At 39.1% G+C, this 19,378-nt stretch overlaps 2 protein-coding genes across 2 annotated transcripts in view; one reads left to right on the forward strand and one right to left on the reverse strand.

Annotated features, from left to right (window-relative positions):
• Positions 1-244: 244 nt before the first annotated feature.
• ABITRAM (actin binding transcription modulator) lies at positions 245-15,345 on the forward strand. The gene is made up of 6 exons (XM_050306827.1): positions 245-327; positions 419-470; positions 2,791-2,920; positions 3,660-3,736; positions 3,808-3,877; positions 3,946-15,345. The coding sequence occupies exons 1-6, from the start codon at positions 255-257 to the stop codon at positions 4,072-4,074; spliced, it is 531 nt and encodes a 176-aa protein (XP_050162784.1). The 5' UTR covers positions 245-254; the 3' UTR covers positions 4,075-15,345.
• CTNNAL1 (catenin alpha like 1) overlaps positions 3,200-19,378 on the reverse strand; it is a 58,390-nt gene continuing 42,211 nt past the window's right edge. The window contains exons 10-19 of the mRNA XM_050306817.1: positions 18,519-18,611; positions 18,058-18,208; positions 13,467-13,504; positions 10,175-10,225; positions 9,928-10,082; positions 9,129-9,177; positions 8,267-8,323; positions 8,003-8,122; positions 5,565-5,648; positions 3,200-5,460 (exon numbers count right to left, since the gene is read on the reverse strand). Coding sequence (XP_050162774.1) covers positions 5,299-5,460; positions 5,565-5,648; positions 8,003-8,122; positions 8,267-8,323; positions 9,129-9,177; positions 9,928-10,082; positions 10,175-10,225; positions 13,467-13,504; positions 18,058-18,208; positions 18,519-18,611 — 960 coding nt within the window. The 3' untranslated portion in view covers positions 3,200-5,298. The remainder of the gene's footprint in view (positions 5,461-5,564; positions 5,649-8,002; positions 8,123-8,266; positions 8,324-9,128; positions 9,178-9,927; positions 10,083-10,174; positions 10,226-13,466; positions 13,505-18,057; positions 18,209-18,518; positions 18,612-19,378) is intronic.

A 19,378-nucleotide genomic window follows, 5' to 3' on the forward strand; every position in this document is an offset into this window, starting at 1 on the left:
GGTTTGAGCTTTTTTTTTTTCCCACTGACGAAGATGTGGCGAAAGATGCTTTCGCCATGTGGCGAAACATTTTTCCTTTACTTTTTCGGGGGTGGGGGTAGGGGGGGAATAAAGAAAGGAAGAAGAAGAAGAAGAAGAAAAAAAAAAGTAAGAATTGTATTTCCTTGGAGTTTCCTGTGCCGAGGAGAAGGGGGGGGGTTGGTTGGGGCCGCCCCTCTCTCCGTCATCGCGGCGCGCCGGCGGGGCGGGCCGGGATGGGCGGGATGGAGGGCCCGGCGGCGGGCCCGGGGGGAGCGGAGCGCTACTTTACGCGCTGGTACAAAGCAGGTAGCGCCGGGCGGGGGGACCCGGCACCGGGACCGGGACCGGGGCCTGGGCGGCGACGGGGCGGTGACTGGTGTTTGTGCCCTCGTTGCAGACGTGAAGGGGCGGCCGTGCGAGGACTTCTGCGTGCTGCAGCACTCCAACAGGCGAGTGGGGCGGGGGGGGCGTGGGGTCCGCCCTCTGCCCGCCGGGCTCTGACCCCCGGGAAGACTCTGGCCCCTTTTCTATATGCAGCTTAATTGCTTTTCATTCAGCAAGGGGAAGTGCCGGATTCTGCACCTGGGATGGGGAGCAGCCCTGGGGTGTACGGACAGACTGGGGAATGAGATGCTGGAAAGCAGTGCCAGGGAGAGGGACCTGGGGGCTCTGATGGATGGCAAGTTGAATCAGCAGTGCCCTGGCAGCCAGGAGGGCCAACCATGTCCTGGGAGGCATCAGGCAAAGCAGCCCGGTCGAGTGGGGGGATTGTCCCGCTCTGCACTGGTGCGGCCTCACCTCGAACATTGTGTGCAGTTTTGGGCACTACGATAAAAGAAAGAGATTAAGCTCTTAAGAGAAAATGTTCTTCACCCAGAGGGTGGTTGGGCGCCGGAACAGGCTTCCCAGGGAAGTGGTCACAGCACCAACCCTGACGAGTTCAAGAAGCGATTGGATAATTCTCTCAGGCACACGGTGTGACTCTTAGGGATGGTTCTGTGCAGGGACAGGAGTTGGACTCGATGATCCTTGTGGGTCCCTTCCAACTCAGCAGATTCTGTGATTTGTGTACTATGGGTGGTGAAGGCAAGATAGGAAAATGTCATGCATTGCTTCTGCTTACCTGTAGCTGGATACCCATTTATTTGGAATAAATCAACCTGTACCTGATTTGGAGTCTCATATCTGACCTCCCTCAGCAGTGCCCTGCTGGGGCATTGGGAGTGTTTCTGAGGTGTTTGGTCACAGAGGGAAGAATAAACCTAACTGCTATCTACACAAAGACTGTCAGTGCCAATGGCTCACGTGTTGAGGGAAGGTGAGGCTGCATTTGTGTGCCCACACATTTGTGTGCATTTGGGTTGCCTGCTCCTGTTAACAGTTCAGAATAACAAGAAGAGCGTGGTTGGCACAGGGCAGAACCATTGCCTTGCTGCAGCCTTTTGGAGCTGGAGCTTCTCACTGGCTGTTTTCTGCAGTCCTTTCTCATTCTTTCAAAACAGAAACCAGAGTAGCCTGTGAATAAAAGGTGTGACAGCAAGAAAGGACACCCTTGCCTATGTACTAAATATGTAGTTACTAGTCTCAGTTGTCTTGATATAAACAATACTTTAAATCCTGTTGATGTGGGGGAAAAGGAAATAAAAATTTGTTGCTCAAATGTCTACAAAGACTGTTCTGCTACTTTGAATTGTGCAATATCAGGGCCCTTGGCTCACGCAGCAGCTTAGCCAAATGCTCTATGAAGTATTTTTCCCTTATTAGGTATGGGGCTGTGGCTCAGTTTGTTTTTTCCAGGCAGTATAGAATTCTGGGGGGATGTTTTTTTGTTTTGCAAGGTCTCAGCTCCAACAGATGAGTGAGTGTTCAAATAAATAATTTGCCATCTCCCCCTTAGAAAGAGGTTGGGGTGAAGAGGAGGTAGCTTTGCTGCTGGGGCATGCTGAATGCATTCACCAGGATCCAGCTCCCTCTTGTGGGAGCTGCACAGCCAGAACTCCCTAGAAGTCCATGGAGACAGATGCAGCCATCCCCACGGAAAGATCTGGTTCTGTGCCCTGGTTTTCTCTGCAGACACTGTTCTGTTAATTCTGGTCCTTGCCCTAGGTTTTATACTCATCTTGAACAGAAAAGCTTCATCTCTCTTCATTTACTGGCAAGTTCTGGGCTCTCCATGCTTGTGTGTTACACATGGTTCTAGACCAGGGATGAAGGCAGGCCATCTCTTCAGCTTGGCTTGTCTCAAACTGTCCAGTTTCATGGAGAGAAATAACCTTCCTTTAGAAAAAGATTAAATGCAAGCAGCAGGTTAACTAAAGCCCAGATCACTGAAGGATTTATCTGCTCTAACTATTCACTACAAATGTCCTTTAGCTGTTCTGAGACACACTGCCTTGCATTACATTTTGTGACAAAAGGGTACTGTGCTCTACTTGTTTGTCTTAAGTGAGTATCTGCTTCAGCTATTAGCTGTCAAGTGAACAGAGTATGTTCCCATAGGGTATAACAACAGACAGAACAGCTCTAGCATATTTAAAAGCAGTGGTTCTGTTTAAGTAAGAACTGTAGTGCTTTTGATGATCCTGTCTAGTATCTCAAAATGAAGCACCTCCTATGGGCGTTGTTTTAGGTCAGAATGCAGTTTTCATCTGGAGTGGCACAGCAGGCATCAAGTAACATAGGCAGAGAAGATTGTGGAGCTTGCTTGGAGCACAGGAGCATGGCTTCTCAAAACTACAGCATAATACTTCCTTTTTTTTTTCCCCCCAGAATCTGTGTCATCACCTTGGCAGAAGCCCATCCTCTTCTTCAAAGTGGGAAAACAATTAAAAGCATTAATTACCAAATCAGTGCCAACTGTAGCAGACTTCAGAATAAGGTCTCTGGGAAGTCAAAAAGGGTATGGCTTTCTTCTTTCGTTAGTTTTCATTTTAATCTCTCATACTGCCTAAAACTTCCTGTCCTTTCTAGGACAGAAACCTAGGAGGTTACTTTTGTATTGTATTTTAAACCAGCCCCTCTGCAGCTGAAGAATTTAGACTTCTTGTGGTGCCTGTCTGGCTGTCCCATCCCAGGTCCTGCAGTGCTCCTACAGCACTGATAGGTTTCCAGTGTTGCTCAAACCCACTTGCTTTTAGTATTTTTTTTTTTATAGTGTACAGAGAGACATAAACATCTCTGAAAAGACAAAAATTTATTTCCAAGAAAATGCCAAGGATTTGGAGACTGCTGTTTTTCTCAAGCTAGTCTAGATAGCAGATGGACCAGTTTAGTGTGTTTCAGGGTAGATTTTTGAATGTTTAACCTGCTTATAGTTTAACCTGCTTATACTGAAATCAACCATGCTGTTTCTTCCCTGATTTTAATCTGATCAAACTACAGGTCTGCTATTCTGCAAGAAACTTAATTATGACTAAATCTGGAAGCCCTTAACAAGCTTCTATTTGATTTGAGCACATAACTAAGTTGGCATCTTCCCTTCTGCAGGGAAGCACAGCTCTGTAACTTGCAATGACCTGTAACTATAACACATCCTTGCTTTCTGAGAAGCTTACAAACTTATGTTGCTGATGGTAATACTTTTAAAAGCCGTGTCATTAAACTACATGTATATTTATTTATTTATTTTCCAAATGCAGGGAGCTCAGTTTTTGACAGAACTTGCCCCTCTGTGCAGGATATCTTCATCAGATGGAGAGGAATACACCATTTACAGGTAAGGTTTTTCCCTTTCTCTTCTTACCTTGACATACTATGCACATCTACTGAATCTAAACACTTTTGCAGTTGTATACGAGGGCGGCTGATAGAAGTGAATGAAAACATTCTTAGTAACCCCGCTCTTCTGCAAGAAAAGGTAAGACACTTTCTTGCTTTTCATTTTCTAACTTTTATTTCACTGCTTACTTCAGTCTTGCTTTTTAGCCGTCAACCGAGGGGTACATTGCAGTGGTTCTACCCAAATTTGAAGAAAGCAAGAGCATAACTCAAGGACTTCTGACGCAGAAGGAGTACGAGGAAGTTTTGTTGAAACGCCGTAATTCTTCTTCATGAAATCAGTTCTACACTTACCATCTGTACTTGATACTAAACAAGCTACTTCTACTGTACACTGTGAGTTTTGTAGTATTGAAAGGCCTAGTGCCAGTTTTAAAAGTGGAACTAAACTGCTTGATTCATACAAGAATAAACCAGTTTGAATAGTTTGTATATTAAAATTTCTGTATTCTTTTTCCTCTGAGTTCTAGCACTACAAGTTCTTAAATAAGCTCAGAAGGACATGTTGGAGAGTATTTGTGTTCCACAATCAGCTTTGCTTTTGCTTAATGCAAGCATAATACATACAGAAAAATGATATGAATTACCTATCATCAATTTCAGCTAAACAAAAGCAATACAGAGTTTGACAAAGGTGAATTGAAAATAAAAATGCAACAGAAGCATAAGGACAAAGAGCAGATAAACTTTTCACACCAGGTTGTATTTTCATGGCATCCTGAAGTGAAATAACGCCCTTTGTACAGAATTCTGTAACAATCAGTATCTGTTTTCTTAAAATTTAAATGGTATGTCAAGTCTGCATAATACTTCAGTGGTTAAACATGCAACTCAAATTCTGCTCAGTAAATTTTAATAAAAAAAAGGAAGCAACAACTACTGTCTACAAATATAGAGGATAACAAAAAAAGGATTTGAGTCAAGACTATTAGTCACTTAGAAATACCCTTTCATAAAGATCAGTCATGTCATCAAGATTAAAATTCAGGGGTGCAGCTACTAAAAGAGTTGGTTGGTTTTTTTTTCTAGAACTACTTCATTGCAGGTATAACTAAGATAACATTTCAGTGCTTCGGGCCACAGCCTTTCAGACTATATTCCTGATTCTGCTTTATCAAATACATAGACTGAAATAGGCCAGAGATGAGTTTACAGACTTCAACAGTAGTGTTACATATAGCATATGCAGCACAGGCGTCTTTACATAAAATGTCTATTAGCAGCATCTTTGGGTTGAAACATCCAGTAAGACATTCATAAGCATTAATTACAAAATCGGTATCAGTGAGCATAGGAAAGGCATTCACATTATAAAAATACAGAACATTTAGACTAGCTGGTGTTGTAATGGCTAAGTAATGGGACATCTATTAGATGTGACAAAGGCCAACAGTTTCATTTCAAATTAACCTGGCTTGACTTTCCACAAATGAAAGTAATATTGAAAATTCAGCAAGTGTTATTTTCAAATGGGAGTTCCTGCATTTCTCAGTGCTATAATTACTTGCTCTCTAAAAACGTCAGGTTTGTTACATGATTTTCTAAAGACTTGATGCCAAATGTCTCTGCTCTTCTTTCTGGAGTGTGTGCATTTGTACCAGTTCGTATTCTGTCTTCTTTCCATGGTGGAGCAGGTTTAAGGCAACCATTTCCTGCTTTATTCTGTGTATATATGTAAAAAAGAGTATTTCTTAAAAACAACCAACCAACCCCAACAAAACAAAACCCAAAGCTTATTTAAAAGTGCAGATGAACAAAGTACTGACCTTTCTCAGTAATTTGAAGCAAAGTGGAAGAAGTTGGCATAATAGAGTCATCACGTTCCTTGTTTTCAGAATGCATGCATCAACCTAAACAAGACAATTGACAGTAGAGCAAGACCACTCATTACCTGTGCTAGGCAGTTGTTTTGTGCATAAGATGGAAATCTACTTTGAGCTGGAATAAGTAATATTTGTCCTTCTGGCATCTCTTCTAATCAGATGGTTTTGCCTACATTTTTATAAATTTCTCTATATTAAATACATGGAAAACAAGAGCATCCCTTCTGTTAAGCCAGGACTTGAGCTATGATGCAGAAGGGAGTGACACACGTCCCAAGAGAATGTGTAATTCTCTACTAACAATACAGTATTAAAACAGTAATAGGAGTTTCTTGGAAAGGAGCTCTTGTCATCTAAGTATGAATCATCACAATTCTTCATGATTTTCCCTTTTGTATTATGTCCTGCCAGCATACTTTATAAAGCTATGAATCATGAAGGCCTTACTTTGATGTGAGTTACATTAAGAGTTGTCTTAAATCTTAGAGCATTTGAGTTCATGCCTCAAGTCTGACACTCAGCACAGATTATGAGTTTGGGCCCTTGACAAACATTATTCTGAGAGCCTAGTACTGCTATGCAGTGATACATCACTGTACAAACAGACTGGGGTTCCCATACAGTTTAGAGAGTGTAAACCAAGAGGTAGCCCCGAGGTGCTCAGTTTGGTTCAGAGCGGCTTGCATGCTCTATCTAGTTTTAGACCCTGTTGTAAAATTGGAATACCTTTTCCACAGCCAATTGGAAACAAACATCCAGGTGCAGAGAAGTCATATTGCTCACACTGATCATACTGCTGCTCAGGGATACTTAAGTTCTTCAAGAAACCTGACCTCCATTCCCCACCGAGGTTTGCAGATCTACTTCTTGTGGTAATTAACAATGCTAAAACTTTCATGGCAGCTGTACAGGTATATATTTATATCAAATATGAATATGATCAGAAAAAATTCTGGGCAGTTTAGGGTACACTACCTACCTACTGAGAAGCAAGCATGTATTTCAGAAATACAGATGGGGTTGGAATTTACATTTATGTACATTTACATTTATGACAAGCATTAGTAACAACAGAATAACAATAATTATTAAAAAACAGTACTATTACTGCAATCTAGTGGATTACAGTGTAATTATATGCAGTATTAACTCCATCTCTTATAATTCTGCTGAAAATTCTCATCTGCAGCATGATAAAATTCCAGTACCTCTCTTTATCTAGTGGGTAAGGTGAGGGGCATGTTGATAGAAGTTCTCTGAAAAAATATTTCAGCAGCAAAAAGAATATAAAGTAGTGGAAGCCTATGGACACCTTTCCACCTTTTCGTTTTTTTAAGTACAGTCCAGGAAAATCATTGTCTTGGGAAACATTTCTGTAAACTCTTTGAGTTAACAGTGAAATCCAAAACTTGAACAGTAATTTTAGTACTTCAAGTAACAGGAAGGAAAAAATATCCTATTAATTATTTTACTGATTCTTAGACTCAATAAGCTCAGGGCAGGGAAACTGTTCCTTAAAACATTGATATCATAGAATCAGCCAGGTTGGAAAGGACCTCTGAGATCATCAAGTCCAACCCTTGATCCACTACCACCACAGTTACTAGACTGTGGCACTAAGTGCCACATCCAGTCTCTTCTTAAATACCTCCAGGGATGGAGAATCCACCACCTTCCTGGGCAGCCCATTCCAATGCCTGATTACCCTCTCTGTAAAGAATTTCTTCCTAATATCCAACCTAAACCTCCCTGGCAGAGCTTGAGACCCTGCCCTGTAGAGCAATACTGTCCAATATCCAAGCCATCCACCAACAGGCTTCCATGTATGCTGGGTGCCAGTGTACTGTATTTTGCCTCCTATCAAACTCCCAGCATTGAGTGAGTGGATAAGGTCAGGATAACTTCAATGAAACCCTACTCTGATAGTAGGGAAAACATAAAAAAAAGGCCAGAAGACAACAGCACCCATGCTGGAGAAAATTCCCTCCTGAGACAAGGCAGTGCAGCAAATGGCTGGGATTAGTTATCAGTGAGGGACGTCCCAATAGACAAAACATTTTCAGCAAAGGGAAGAGTTCTTATGGTTCTTCCTCCATATTTTGCACATCAGCTGCTCAAAACGTGTTACGTGCAAAACAGCAGAACTTCAGTTCCTCTCCTACACAGGGAACAGCAACAGTGACATACTGCATAGCAGAAGAATGCTTGCACAACAGCACAAAATTTTGTACTTATTAAAACCCTGTCAATCGAGAAGCCAGTCAAGAAGTTCAGCTGTCATGAACTGCTCCATATTTTAACAGGAGCATAAATTAGTAAGTTACTGCATTTCAAAACAAGTTAGGCATTGCTTTCAGGAATATATATAATTTTTACCTTACCTTTGTAAATGTAGCACTTTTACCCTGAGCAGAAGCTTTAGCTGTTATCTGGAGCTGCTTGCACACAGAGATGAGTTTTTCAGCCTCCAACAGAAGCAAAGGCTTGTCATCCTCGTGTACCTGAAACGTGGTTCAGGAAGACAAGACAACTCTATGTTAAAGACTCCGATTTTAAGTGAACAGAGGAGACAGCACAGCCAGTTTTTAAGCACTGGTGTCACTGGTGTCATAAGGTGAATGGTTGTTTTAGAGGTCATACATCACCTGATCAGAGAAAGCATGAAGAGCTGAAGCAAGCTTTGTGCCCTCTGTGGCAAAAATCTGAAAATGGGAGAAAGCATGTAACAAAAATGAACCACAATGGAAGTTTTTACTAATTTTAATAGTGTGCTATAAAATAAGAAGGTAGCAGGAAATACTTGTAATAGTTGTTGTATATATTTACAATTCACAAGTCAGCAGTTTGCAGTCACTTTTGAAATAAGAAGCTACACTACAAACTGCCATCCTCCCACATAAGCAAAGCTTAAAGGCTTTCCCTTTACATATAACCCCTCCCCCCCGATTTCCAATTATTTTTGGCACTGTGGCAGCTCACAAATTTTTTGTGGGTAGATAACACCTGCCATGTTTGTATATTGTCCTATCAAAGGTAACCAGTCTCCTGTTAAACACAAGCATGCAGGCTGGACACAAGGAATCCACACATTCCTTCATTTGGCCCCTTCCCTTCTGTTTGTATGATGCAAATTTTTACATCCTGTTTCTTTCCCAAGAAAATACTGCTGCTCAGACTAGGATTGAGTATCTGTTAACACTATCAGGGACCGAGCTAAGTGACACAACAAATACTACTAATATATTGAAATCCACTGGTATTTGCCATATAATGCCATAATTTGCTATTCTTCCTCCTAGCTGGAATGTAACACCTATCAGTATAATGAATGGTATTTTATGAAAAGTTTGCTTTCAGAAGGTATGTACCAGAGCTGGGCTGCTTAAAATCTACAGCTGCCAGTCAATTCATGGTACACTTTACTTATGTGGAAGGAATCAGAGACTTTCATTCCAATTTGGCCTTCAATCAGAGTGCCCACCTCCTGTTTTGTTAAAAACATATTACCTCTGCTTGATGAAATAAATCTTGAGTAGTTTTCAGAAGTCCTTCTCCTCTGCAGGAAATAAGGAAAGCAGAAGATATGCCATGTACAGACTGCAGACTGTTTTGCCTGCTACTTGCATAAGTTATAGTCTCACTAATGAACGTTTTACAGTCCACACCACTGAACTGTAAAGTATCAGTCTTTTAGAAGATACCAGACACAACAATAACTTACTACAGGAACTGCATTTCAAAATACTGTACCAACACCTCAGTAGCTAGAGCATTATTGGGGAATTAGCAATGGCTCAGTTCTTGTAAGCTGAACAAGAAGAGAAATCCATGTCTCTGGCATGCTGAGAGCTATAGGGCTAGTAGCTTAAAAAAATAAAAAACCTCAGAAACATTTTGTAAATAAAAACAAACCTAAAATCTTCAAGTAAGAAAGCTTGGGTAAGGGTAAGGTTCAGAACAACTCTTTTTAGTACAGCAAAGATGAGTAATTCTCATCTACAATTATATACCTGTGCTTCAATTCCCTTGACTTTCAAAGAATTTGTGAACATACTTCTTAAAATGTTTTCTGTCCACAAGAGATATTTAAATAGACAGGCTGCAACAAAATAGGTGTTCAGCCTGCCTAATTTTATTACTAAACAGCTTAGAAATTTTTAAAAATTTATAAAGCTTAAGGATAAAATCAACTTCCTTTCTGAATGGGTCCTAATTATTACACTCTGAAAATGAAACTGTCTTCTTTCTTATAAACACTGTTAAGGCTCTTCTTCCCACCAAAATTTGCTGCATACAATGTAATTACCTGGTAAATAAATACATGGAGTAGGCCATACTTGACATGCCTTGTCCATGTTGCACGATCTCATTCTCCTGATCTTCCCATTTCTCTGTCTCAGAATCCACATCAGATGTAAGGAGATGCAATTCTAATCCAAGTTTTGCAATTTTTGCCTGTTCCTGTAACCATATTTATGGCACTTGAAAACACATTCTTCAGACAAGATAAAAATAATAAAGGAGTTTTTTTTACGAAAATGATGGCATCTTACCTCAGTATCTAGTTTGACTGGCTTTAATGCTTTCAGATTTGCATTATGCTTCTGTTTCAAACAAAAATAATATTTTTAAATAAAAGGAATTGGTAATCATTTTATTAACAAATCATAAGAGGTAGCTCTATACTCAGAGAAGACTATGCAGAAGAGTTCTAGCGCTTTAAACAAAGTTCTCAGTAGAAACTGAGAACCTGTTCTGATCTATCTGTCCTCCTGACATGGCATGTGCAAACAGCATCTGTGCCCTGCAGATGCCCTGAAATTTCAAGGAAAAGACCTCTTCCACAGTACTTGGACTCCACTTCCTAATCAGTACAATCTCTTTCCCTTACCCTCTAAATCCTCAATAATATTCTGGACTAAGCAAACAGTTTCAATCAAGTGCTCCAGCACTGATTTTTCCATCATCAAAGATGATACTGATGTAACAGGGAAGTTGATTTGGCTAGTAGCAAGCTGATGAAGGCTCCAACCCATGTAAATGCTAGTGGGGCCATGTAGCTCATTATTCTGTGTCCCTTTGTTAAAACAGCTGGAAACAAATAGCGACACTTTGATTTTTTCATGAGTTTCCTTCTTTTATTTGAGTCATTGAACTATTGAAAATACCAGTCTGGCTGCAAGCCAAACACTGGCTCAGATTAAACAATAATTAGCGCAGTTCTTGCCAACTGCATGACACGCTTATGCAGGAGTACATCATTTGTTTCAAATTAATTTGCAGTTCCTGGCTTTAACTTTGTATGCTGGTGCTGTCGTTGTGCAAAGACAGCAAAAACTAACAGACATGAGATCCACAGTCCATGTTCAGAAACTGCGCTGGATTGAAGAGGAATAGCAAGATACAAAGTTGGTGTCATAACTTGGAGAGGTGTGAGACAGAGGAGGAGGATGGATCATCTCTGAGGAGAAGAGCAGGACGGAGACCCTTGTCTGAGAATCTGAAAAAAGCTGCTGCTATTCATTAGTGGGAATACTTGGGCAAATTAAGCTCAGTAATGCCTGCAGGGGAAAAAAACCCAACGCTGTTCATTATGAACAGCATCAGAAATTAAGCTCCCGGCACCATCTCCATCTCTCACCTCAGGAGTCTGAGCCAAAGTAAAGTACTACTACTGAATTTCCTACTGCAATTTGGTGCTCAGTTTAGCTTTCATGCCTTTTCTCTTTTCTCATCCCGAAATGTTTAAATATTCTGAATCTTATGAATGTCTACCCTGATTAGACTCTGTAATTCTGCCTATGTATTAGAAATGCTGATCTCATACTGAAAGATTTAGCACAAAGGGTAATAACTGATACTCTCAATTGCGATTTAAATTTGACTATATTGCATATTAGAGATGCAGTTTAACAAATGCTGGTTTTAAGGCAGCATCTTAAGAAAAGAAGACAAAACCAAACTAAATTTGCATGTAAACACAAACTTTGTGCTAGACAGTATCACAAATATTTAAGCTGTGAGAATGAAGGGTACTTCAAGAAAACCGGTCCTCTAGCACAGGTTAAGTTTTTCTATCCACAAATAACTAAAGAAATCTTGTAACATTTTTGTAGTTTTCTCCACTCTAGTGTTCAGTTGCATTATTTGAATAGTGCAGTTGCTAAAAAACCAGACAAGTTATTCTGCTTTTAAAACGTGATTTGACACTTAATGCTATAGAGAAAAAAAATATACCCATGCCGTAAACACACACGTGAATCAGCACTGCTGCTCTGGTGCTCAGCTACGGCCTGGTCTGGGATGCCACTCATTACCAGCAAACAGCACACTTGCAATTAAACAGATGTAACAAAATAAGTAATCTAATTAGATCGACAAGAACAACATGGCCTCTGTGCAGGGACAGCGTGGGCGTCAGCCAGGCACAGCAGACCTCTGTGCTGACAGCAGGGAGAGAAGAGGCACTACTGAGAAGAACAGCACTGGGAAGAGAGGCAGTTCCAAAGCTTACTTAATGCATCAGTTAGGCAAAGAAATTACTCTGTGAAGAAACTCTGATGTCTTATGAATGTAATTTACAGCTCCTGTCTACTTTCAAACTGTGCATTTATTTTCAGTCCCCCCAATGGTTAAGTATCTTGCAAAACTCAAGGCAGCAACTTTCAAACAGTAACAAAGCAGAACTGTTTAAATCCTGAGCACAATTTTTTCATCGAGAATATTTTAAAAGGCATATGAATCAGTAAGTGGAAATCTGACTTCAAACATCTCCTTAAATTTTGGCTGAAGTCTAGAAGCTATGTAGCTTTTAAACAGTGAAGGACAAAAACCCTATCAAAAGTCACTGAACCAGACTGTTTCCAGTTTCAGTATTTAGTTCCCTAACCATGGAATTCACCCATGCTCACACAGCCAAACGTTATATTCTATTTAAATCTGCAGATTGGATTGATAATATATGAGCTTTTCTCTTTTCATTAAGGGTCAGAAGTAGTACTTGTGTTTGAAGTCACAGAAATTACGTAACAGAAGACACGGAGACAGGGGATCGTTTCACACCCGAATTCCTGAACAGTACAGGTTAAGGAAAGAAAGCATGGAGAGAAAGAAACAAGCTAAAGCTTACTGTACTTTCTGAGATCATTCTTTCCTTTTTTCCTACCCATGAAAAGATTCAGATCGTAGCAAGTGAACCAAATGACTGATGACATGATACTAACAAGGTTTAGAAGAATTCCTAACATACAGATGCTCTCAGAAACAACGTAATATCAACTATAATCAGCTAAGGATATTAAATATCTCACAACTAAAACTGGATAATGGGTGTAACTTTTTTCTCTACATTAAACACACTTAAGATCACAGAAGGACACAAGAACCCATTATCTGAAGAGCCTACAACAGGTTCAAACATGTCCATTGGTTCCAAATAGGTCAACTTGGGCTACAATATTAAGTCTTGGTGATCTGATAATTTTTTTTTTTTAATTTTCAGTATGTTGCAGCATATTCTTACTGTTTTAATAGCAACAATGCATCTTTAAATTATATAGCATGACAGTAGAGGTATGTGGTAACAAATGTCATATTAATGAACGGGAAATAAAGTTCCTGTACAATTAAAGTGATTAAAACACATTATATAATTAGCTACCTTAGTCTTCAGTCTGTTTATTATTTGTTTAATAAACTGACAAAGTTTGATATTTTACTGTCAACCATCCATTCAGGACATGTTATCAAGATACTGCTGTGTCCCCATCAAGTTGTGACACAGAAAGAAGTCAAACAGATAACAGCAGATATGAAGTAAATACAACAAACCCAAAAGCAACTTACCCCTGGTCTGGGCAGTGACAGGTAGACACGCTTCTCTCCTATGAAGAACACACAGGTTTATACCAAAATTTGTATGCAGATTTTAATCAATGGGATCAAATGCCTTACCTCATTCATCCTTAAATAGAAGTACTATAAAAGCAAATTACTTACCTGTAATTCCTCCTCTCTGACTAATGCAGATCTTCTGTCTCGTGCTTTCAGAGAGACAGGCCAAGAGCTCTGTACTGTTCAGATTTTAGCTCCCAGCAACTGGCATTCAAGAAAGCTTATCTGAACAGTTTCCCTCAGTAATATTTCTAGTCCCCTTGCTTGTATTCCATAGGGAGTAAAGCAGCTCTCTCCAATGACTAGTTACATGCACTCATTTTGTTGCAAAGTATAGAACATGCAAGTGGTAGCTCCACGTAAGGCTTTTCTTGGCATGGGTTGTATGGTCTAAAATTTATAGTCGACAGTGCCACTGGTAAGAAATATCTAGGCAGGTTTTTCTAAGAAATGCCAATAAAACCCTCATGTTGTACTGTACTGTATGATCACACATGCATTGTATTTTATAAAGAAAAAAGTTCAACATCATTTTACAGACTTATTCAATTGTTTCTTGTATCACTACAAGCCTCAAATATTCCAAATCTGAGCAAAACAAACTGAGAAAAAAAAATCCTTTTATGTGTTACTTAACAGTTCATAAGAAGGTTTTAATAAAAAGAAGAAACAGAGCCTGGGCTAAAAGCCTAGGATTAGAGCTTCAGCTGCTAGAAGCCTTAATGATCTGTGAAGACTTATGCAGTAGATTCAGGAGAGAAAAAACTGCTAAACCCAATTAAAATAAGTAAAAACCTTAAAACCTAGTAAGAAATAAGATTTTACCCCAAAAACCCCAAGGGCTACTACGATGGATGTCAATACCAGGTTTACACAGAGATGATGCATCTCAACAAAGGATGAGCAACAAACCCTCCTACAACTGCTACTTCCTTGTCTTCTATCAGCTCCTAGAGAAATTCCACTGAGTCCTCAGAAGACAGCTCCTTTGTGCATTCATGATTTTTTGAAGCATGCCCTTTATCTCCTGACACCACAAAAAGATTCTGAGCTCCATGTCTAGGCAACTGACTCCTAAAAAACCAAATTTTAGGCTGTTGACAAGTGTCTCCCAACCCTCCTGATAAATATGAAAAACGTAACCTAAGACCACCTTTTCCCCTACCCAGTTTTGCAAAAGATGAATGAGCTATCAGGGAACAAGCTGCCTATTTTTTTTCAGAATGCAGAGTTATTTAGATATTAATTGCCCAAACATGTATCCAAGCAAGATCTCTCCCTAAAGACTGATAAAAAGTAGGAGAAGTGATTTACAATATCCCATGTATCAAAACATCAGCTAAAGGGCATGTAAGACAGCATGTAAGACATACCAAGAACAAAAGCTAACTTGTAATTTTAAAATGCTGCAACATAAAAGATCTCCTTGGAGCTATGTCAAAACTTGTGCCTTGTTAAAAAAAAAAAAAAAAGTTCAAACACAAAAAGCTTTGACATAACAAATGGAATACAAGTGCATACCGAGAAGACACACTTCTCACACACAAAAGTCGACATTCAGAATTATGGAAACCAAATGGAAATATGTAGCAAACAGAAATAAGAAAAAACCTTTAAGAAAAATGTGATTGCTTGTAAAAATAAGGAAATCAGTATAAACAGTATGAATCTAGTGTAATCTGAAAAATGCTTATTTTATTTTATGTGTCCAGCACATTTAGTCACCATTCAATTTTTGCATCTTAAGCTGTATTCTGAACTCTCTAACAAAGCCAAACATTTAAACTGGTAGTACAAAAATACAGGTTTTTAAACTGAGGAGAAAGAAAAATATATACCTCTTACTGTAATTCTATATTTTGTTACACACAATCACAATTTTACTAGGAATAAAGCACTTGATACATTTTAGTCTGTAAAATAAAGACACTTTTACCAACCTCAAGACAAGTATCATGAATTACAAGAAGAATAAAATCTTATGAAATAGTGAAACTTCATTGTGTTCAGAGGCAAAAGTTTTGTGAATGCCACTCTTACACTCTCTCAGGAAACAAATATTTTAGTTTCATTTATTTACTGGGTCACCAATTGTATTTTCTAGGAGAAAAAACCAGCCCAAAGTGTCAAAGGTAACTTCAGGGTATTTTCTGGTAGCAAAAAGGTGGGGGGACTGGGGGAGGGGAGGGAGTCTTCCCCCCCCCCCATTTTTTTTTTAATGACAAGAGCCAATCTGAAGTCCAACAATAGAAAACAAGCAAACAAAAGCAGATTAGCCCACAATACAAAGGAAAACTTCGTAAAAGATGGGTGGATATAGGAGACCAAATTACTTCTAAGGAGATAACTGATGGCTAATATCAAACAAACCAAATTCAGAGAGAAGGCCCCTACTAGGCTGGCCCAAAAGACAAGGAAAATGGAGACATGATCTCTTAAGCACTGTTTTGGCAATGCAAGGCCTAATGTACCTAAGGCCATATAGAGGAACACAAGCTGTGCTTAGTATCTTACCAGGGGTGGTATCAGAACACCTGATGCTGAAAGACCAAGGAAATGAGAGATGCTAATAAAAACAGACTCATCTGGCTATGCCAAACAGGAGAAGGTAGTCTTCACAGCACTTAGGTCCATGCATGAGATAGCCTCTAACAACTACCCATTCTCTTTTCTCTCCTTCAAGGAATGACATCGGGTTGCCCTTGCGAAATGATGCTTTAAAGAAAGTGGGAAGTGCCATTTATGGAAAATGTGTTTTCTGCCATCAGCAGCCCCAAGAGAAAGTTACTAAGTGCAGAGGAAGCTGGGCCCCTCACATCAAGAACAATTTGTTTGGAGAGCCAAGTATATGCTTTGCTGTGGCTTCATGATTCTCATCCTAATACACAGCAATATATATGTGTATGCACACATGCACAGATTCCTATAGAAACACATAAAAAGGTTATCATTGAACCCTGCTAGACCACTGTATGAATATGAAAAAAATCAGATACTGCATGATCAGCCCTAGAAATTCCAAATTTATTCTAACACATTAATAATAGAGCAATACCATAATTTAAGTTTCATTTTATAAAGTATTATGTTTAAAGAAAGAAAGTGAGTATGTCCCTGGCTCCCAAAACAAACCAGAAACCTGCTGAATGTTAAAAGGCCCATAAACAGAATCTCTGATTGCTACACATATTTATGTGGCTTTCCAGACCAAGGTGGAAGAACAAGTAGGATAACAGTTATGTGTTTCTCAAAAGTCTCAAATTCCCAAAAACTGTGCTACACACAAATGTTGTAAACCCACCTAGAATTTCAACATATGTTTCCCTTCTACAAGTCTTGAGGCTCAGGCACACACTCATCTAGCAACCAGCAGCAACAATTTAAAATATTACACCCTGTAGCTGGTTGCTACTGTGCTCACAATGCTGCCAGGAAACTGGTTACACAAAAAATCAAGTACAGAAAGTTAAACTGACAAAATCAACTGTAAAAATGGAGAAACATCTCACACTAGTAGCAAGATGAAGTACTGTATCATTGATAAAGTGTCGTCTAACCTGAATAAGGATTTACTTTTTCTGTATCTTAGATACAAAAAATTAAGTCCCTGTATTTAACTAACTCTAAAACCTGAGCAATTTTCTTAAAAATACAAGACATTCAGCATTATTATATATTACATTCTATCTGTATGCAATTATACCTTAAAGACTGAAACAAACACATAGCTGCAAGAAGTATGACAGGCTACAATAAAGACATAATCTGGAAAAAAATTATGTCAGACAAAAATTAAAACCAAAATGCCTTCCATTTTAAACGTAAATTACCCTATGCTAAAAGTAAATACAGATTTTTTTTCCTTAAGATTCCAAGCTTTTCTTCTACATGTTGTACAAATACCAATAAACTTACCAACCAGAGAAAATATCCCAAGATTGTGCAGAGTCGTCAGAAATTCCATCCAGGAGGAAGGACAGCAGTTTAAAAATCAAATAACTACATTCACTACATTATGAAGTGAATACAAGGCAAGCTGACAGTATAGAATATATATGTATATACGTATTGCCCTAAAATGCAGGAAATTAATTAAACATGTCACACAATTCAAGTTGTATCTTGACTCTCATGAGCTGATATGTCTTACACAAACGAAAAAGGTGGGATGAAAGCCCTACATGCCTAACATCTGGACACTGGTGGCAAAGAGCTGTGTCTAACACATTTGTGCCCTTGCAACAGTTCCATCTGATTTTGCTAGAACTAGCCACAGTGCAGAAAGTTAAACATACCTAATCATACACAAACCAGGCCTTTAAATTTTTGGCTGCTTTTATTTGAAAAAATATCCAGTAAGCAGCCTGATTCAACATCTACACAAAACCAATATATGTGTGTACTGATACCTAGATCCCACAGGCTGTTAAACTGTTTGTTGCACTCCTCTCTTAAGAAAACAGTATTTCCTAAATCACACTTAAAATTCTTAGATTATGTGTTTTGAAAACTACATTTTTCTATTTCTACACAGCATCCTTACCTCGTCTTCCTTCAAACACATCGTTGATTTCTCTCAACAATAAAGACATGTCACTCAGTTGAGATTCCCAGGCCTCGCAGAACACCTCCAGATTTTCTTTTGCAATCTTGCTAGATGGGTGTAATGCCAGTGTTTCTGCAGCAGAAATTATCTGGACAGAGAACAAAGCATTTGCTATTGCAAGTCCTAGTACATAGTGTTCCACATGAATTCACAAATGCCTCCACAGGCAAAACACAAAATTAAACTGCTACTATTATGTCTTTGTAGTGTGTTCATCTGACATTTGCAGGCTTGGTGATCTTCCTTGTGTGCTCTTGTGGCTGCTACCCAGCATTAAAGTGTAATTCCTTCTTAGAACTGCTTTGAAGAGTTCAACATTATCTCTCAAAAAAATTCACACAAGTAATTTTTATTGATGTATGTCTAGTAGAAGTGGTCAATTTGAAAGCTAAACATACCTGTGGGCCAGTGACCTGAAAGGTGTCTTCTGCATGTATGCAAGTTATCTCAAGGGGCTCAGTTCCAGAAACATGCCTCAATAAGCGACACATCTAGATTTTTTAAAAAATATTAAAAGAATGGTAAAAAATATGCTTTCATTAGTAGCGAGAAAAAGTGTACATGCAAAAATCCACACAAACAAACAAACAAACACACACAAGGCTTTTGACAGTCCTTTCAGAAGCTTACAGGGGACCGCACTCGAAAGCAATCACACACGTCCAGAACTTGGAAATACTGTAGCCTAAATAACTTCACCAGAACAGGTTTATTCAGCAATTAGCAACGATGTGGAAAATTTAGGCTTCCATCATCCAGGGGACTGAATTATATTTGAGCAATTCAGCATCAAATTAGTTTAGGGAAGTAATACTGTTTCCTTTCACAGTAAGTTAACATCCTTTTTTTTTTTTTTCTTAATTGAGAGTGAACTTTTGGTCAAGAAGGAACATGGAAGTTTTCAGATCAAAAGGATTTTGTAAGATGGAGACAGGACTTACGAAACTTACTGCACTGTCCATCAAAAATGCTATAAGGCCTCACATGCAAACACTAAACCTCATGGTTATGACTGAAAAAAAAAAGCAGTGTCTCACTGGAACACTAAATAGTCACAGATAAAGGGGACATTAAAGCTGAAATTAAAAATTTGCAACATTGATCTGCCAGTCCTGGAAGTTCAAGAGTATTGCTTTGGCTTATTCATACTTCTGGGATGAATCCTCAAGCCCTGTACATAGTATTTTTTAAGAAATTAATATTAGACACCATGCAAGTTCAGGTGATGGTTTTCACAATCCATGTTTCAGATCTTTGT

Source organism: Myiozetetes cayanensis, unplaced genomic scaffold, assembly GCF_022539395.1.
Source record: "Myiozetetes cayanensis isolate MyiCay16 unplaced genomic scaffold, myiCay2020 scf1, whole genome shotgun sequence".
Classification (NCBI taxonomy): Eukaryota; Metazoa; Chordata; class Aves; order Passeriformes; family Tyrannidae; genus Myiozetetes; species Myiozetetes cayanensis.

Coding starts and splice junctions, on each gene's coding strand:
- ABITRAM (XM_050306827.1), top strand. CDS start 255: ATGGGCGGGATGGAGGGCCCGGCGGCGGGCCCGGGGGGAGCGGAGCGC. Junction 471..2,790: donor GTGCTGCAGCACTCCAACAG/GCGAGTGGGGCG, acceptor TTTTCCCCCCAG/AATCTGTGTCATCACCTTGG. Junction 3,737..3,807: donor GAGGAATACACCATTTACAG/GTAAGGTTTTTC, acceptor ACACTTTTGCAG/TTGTATACGAGGGCGGCTGA.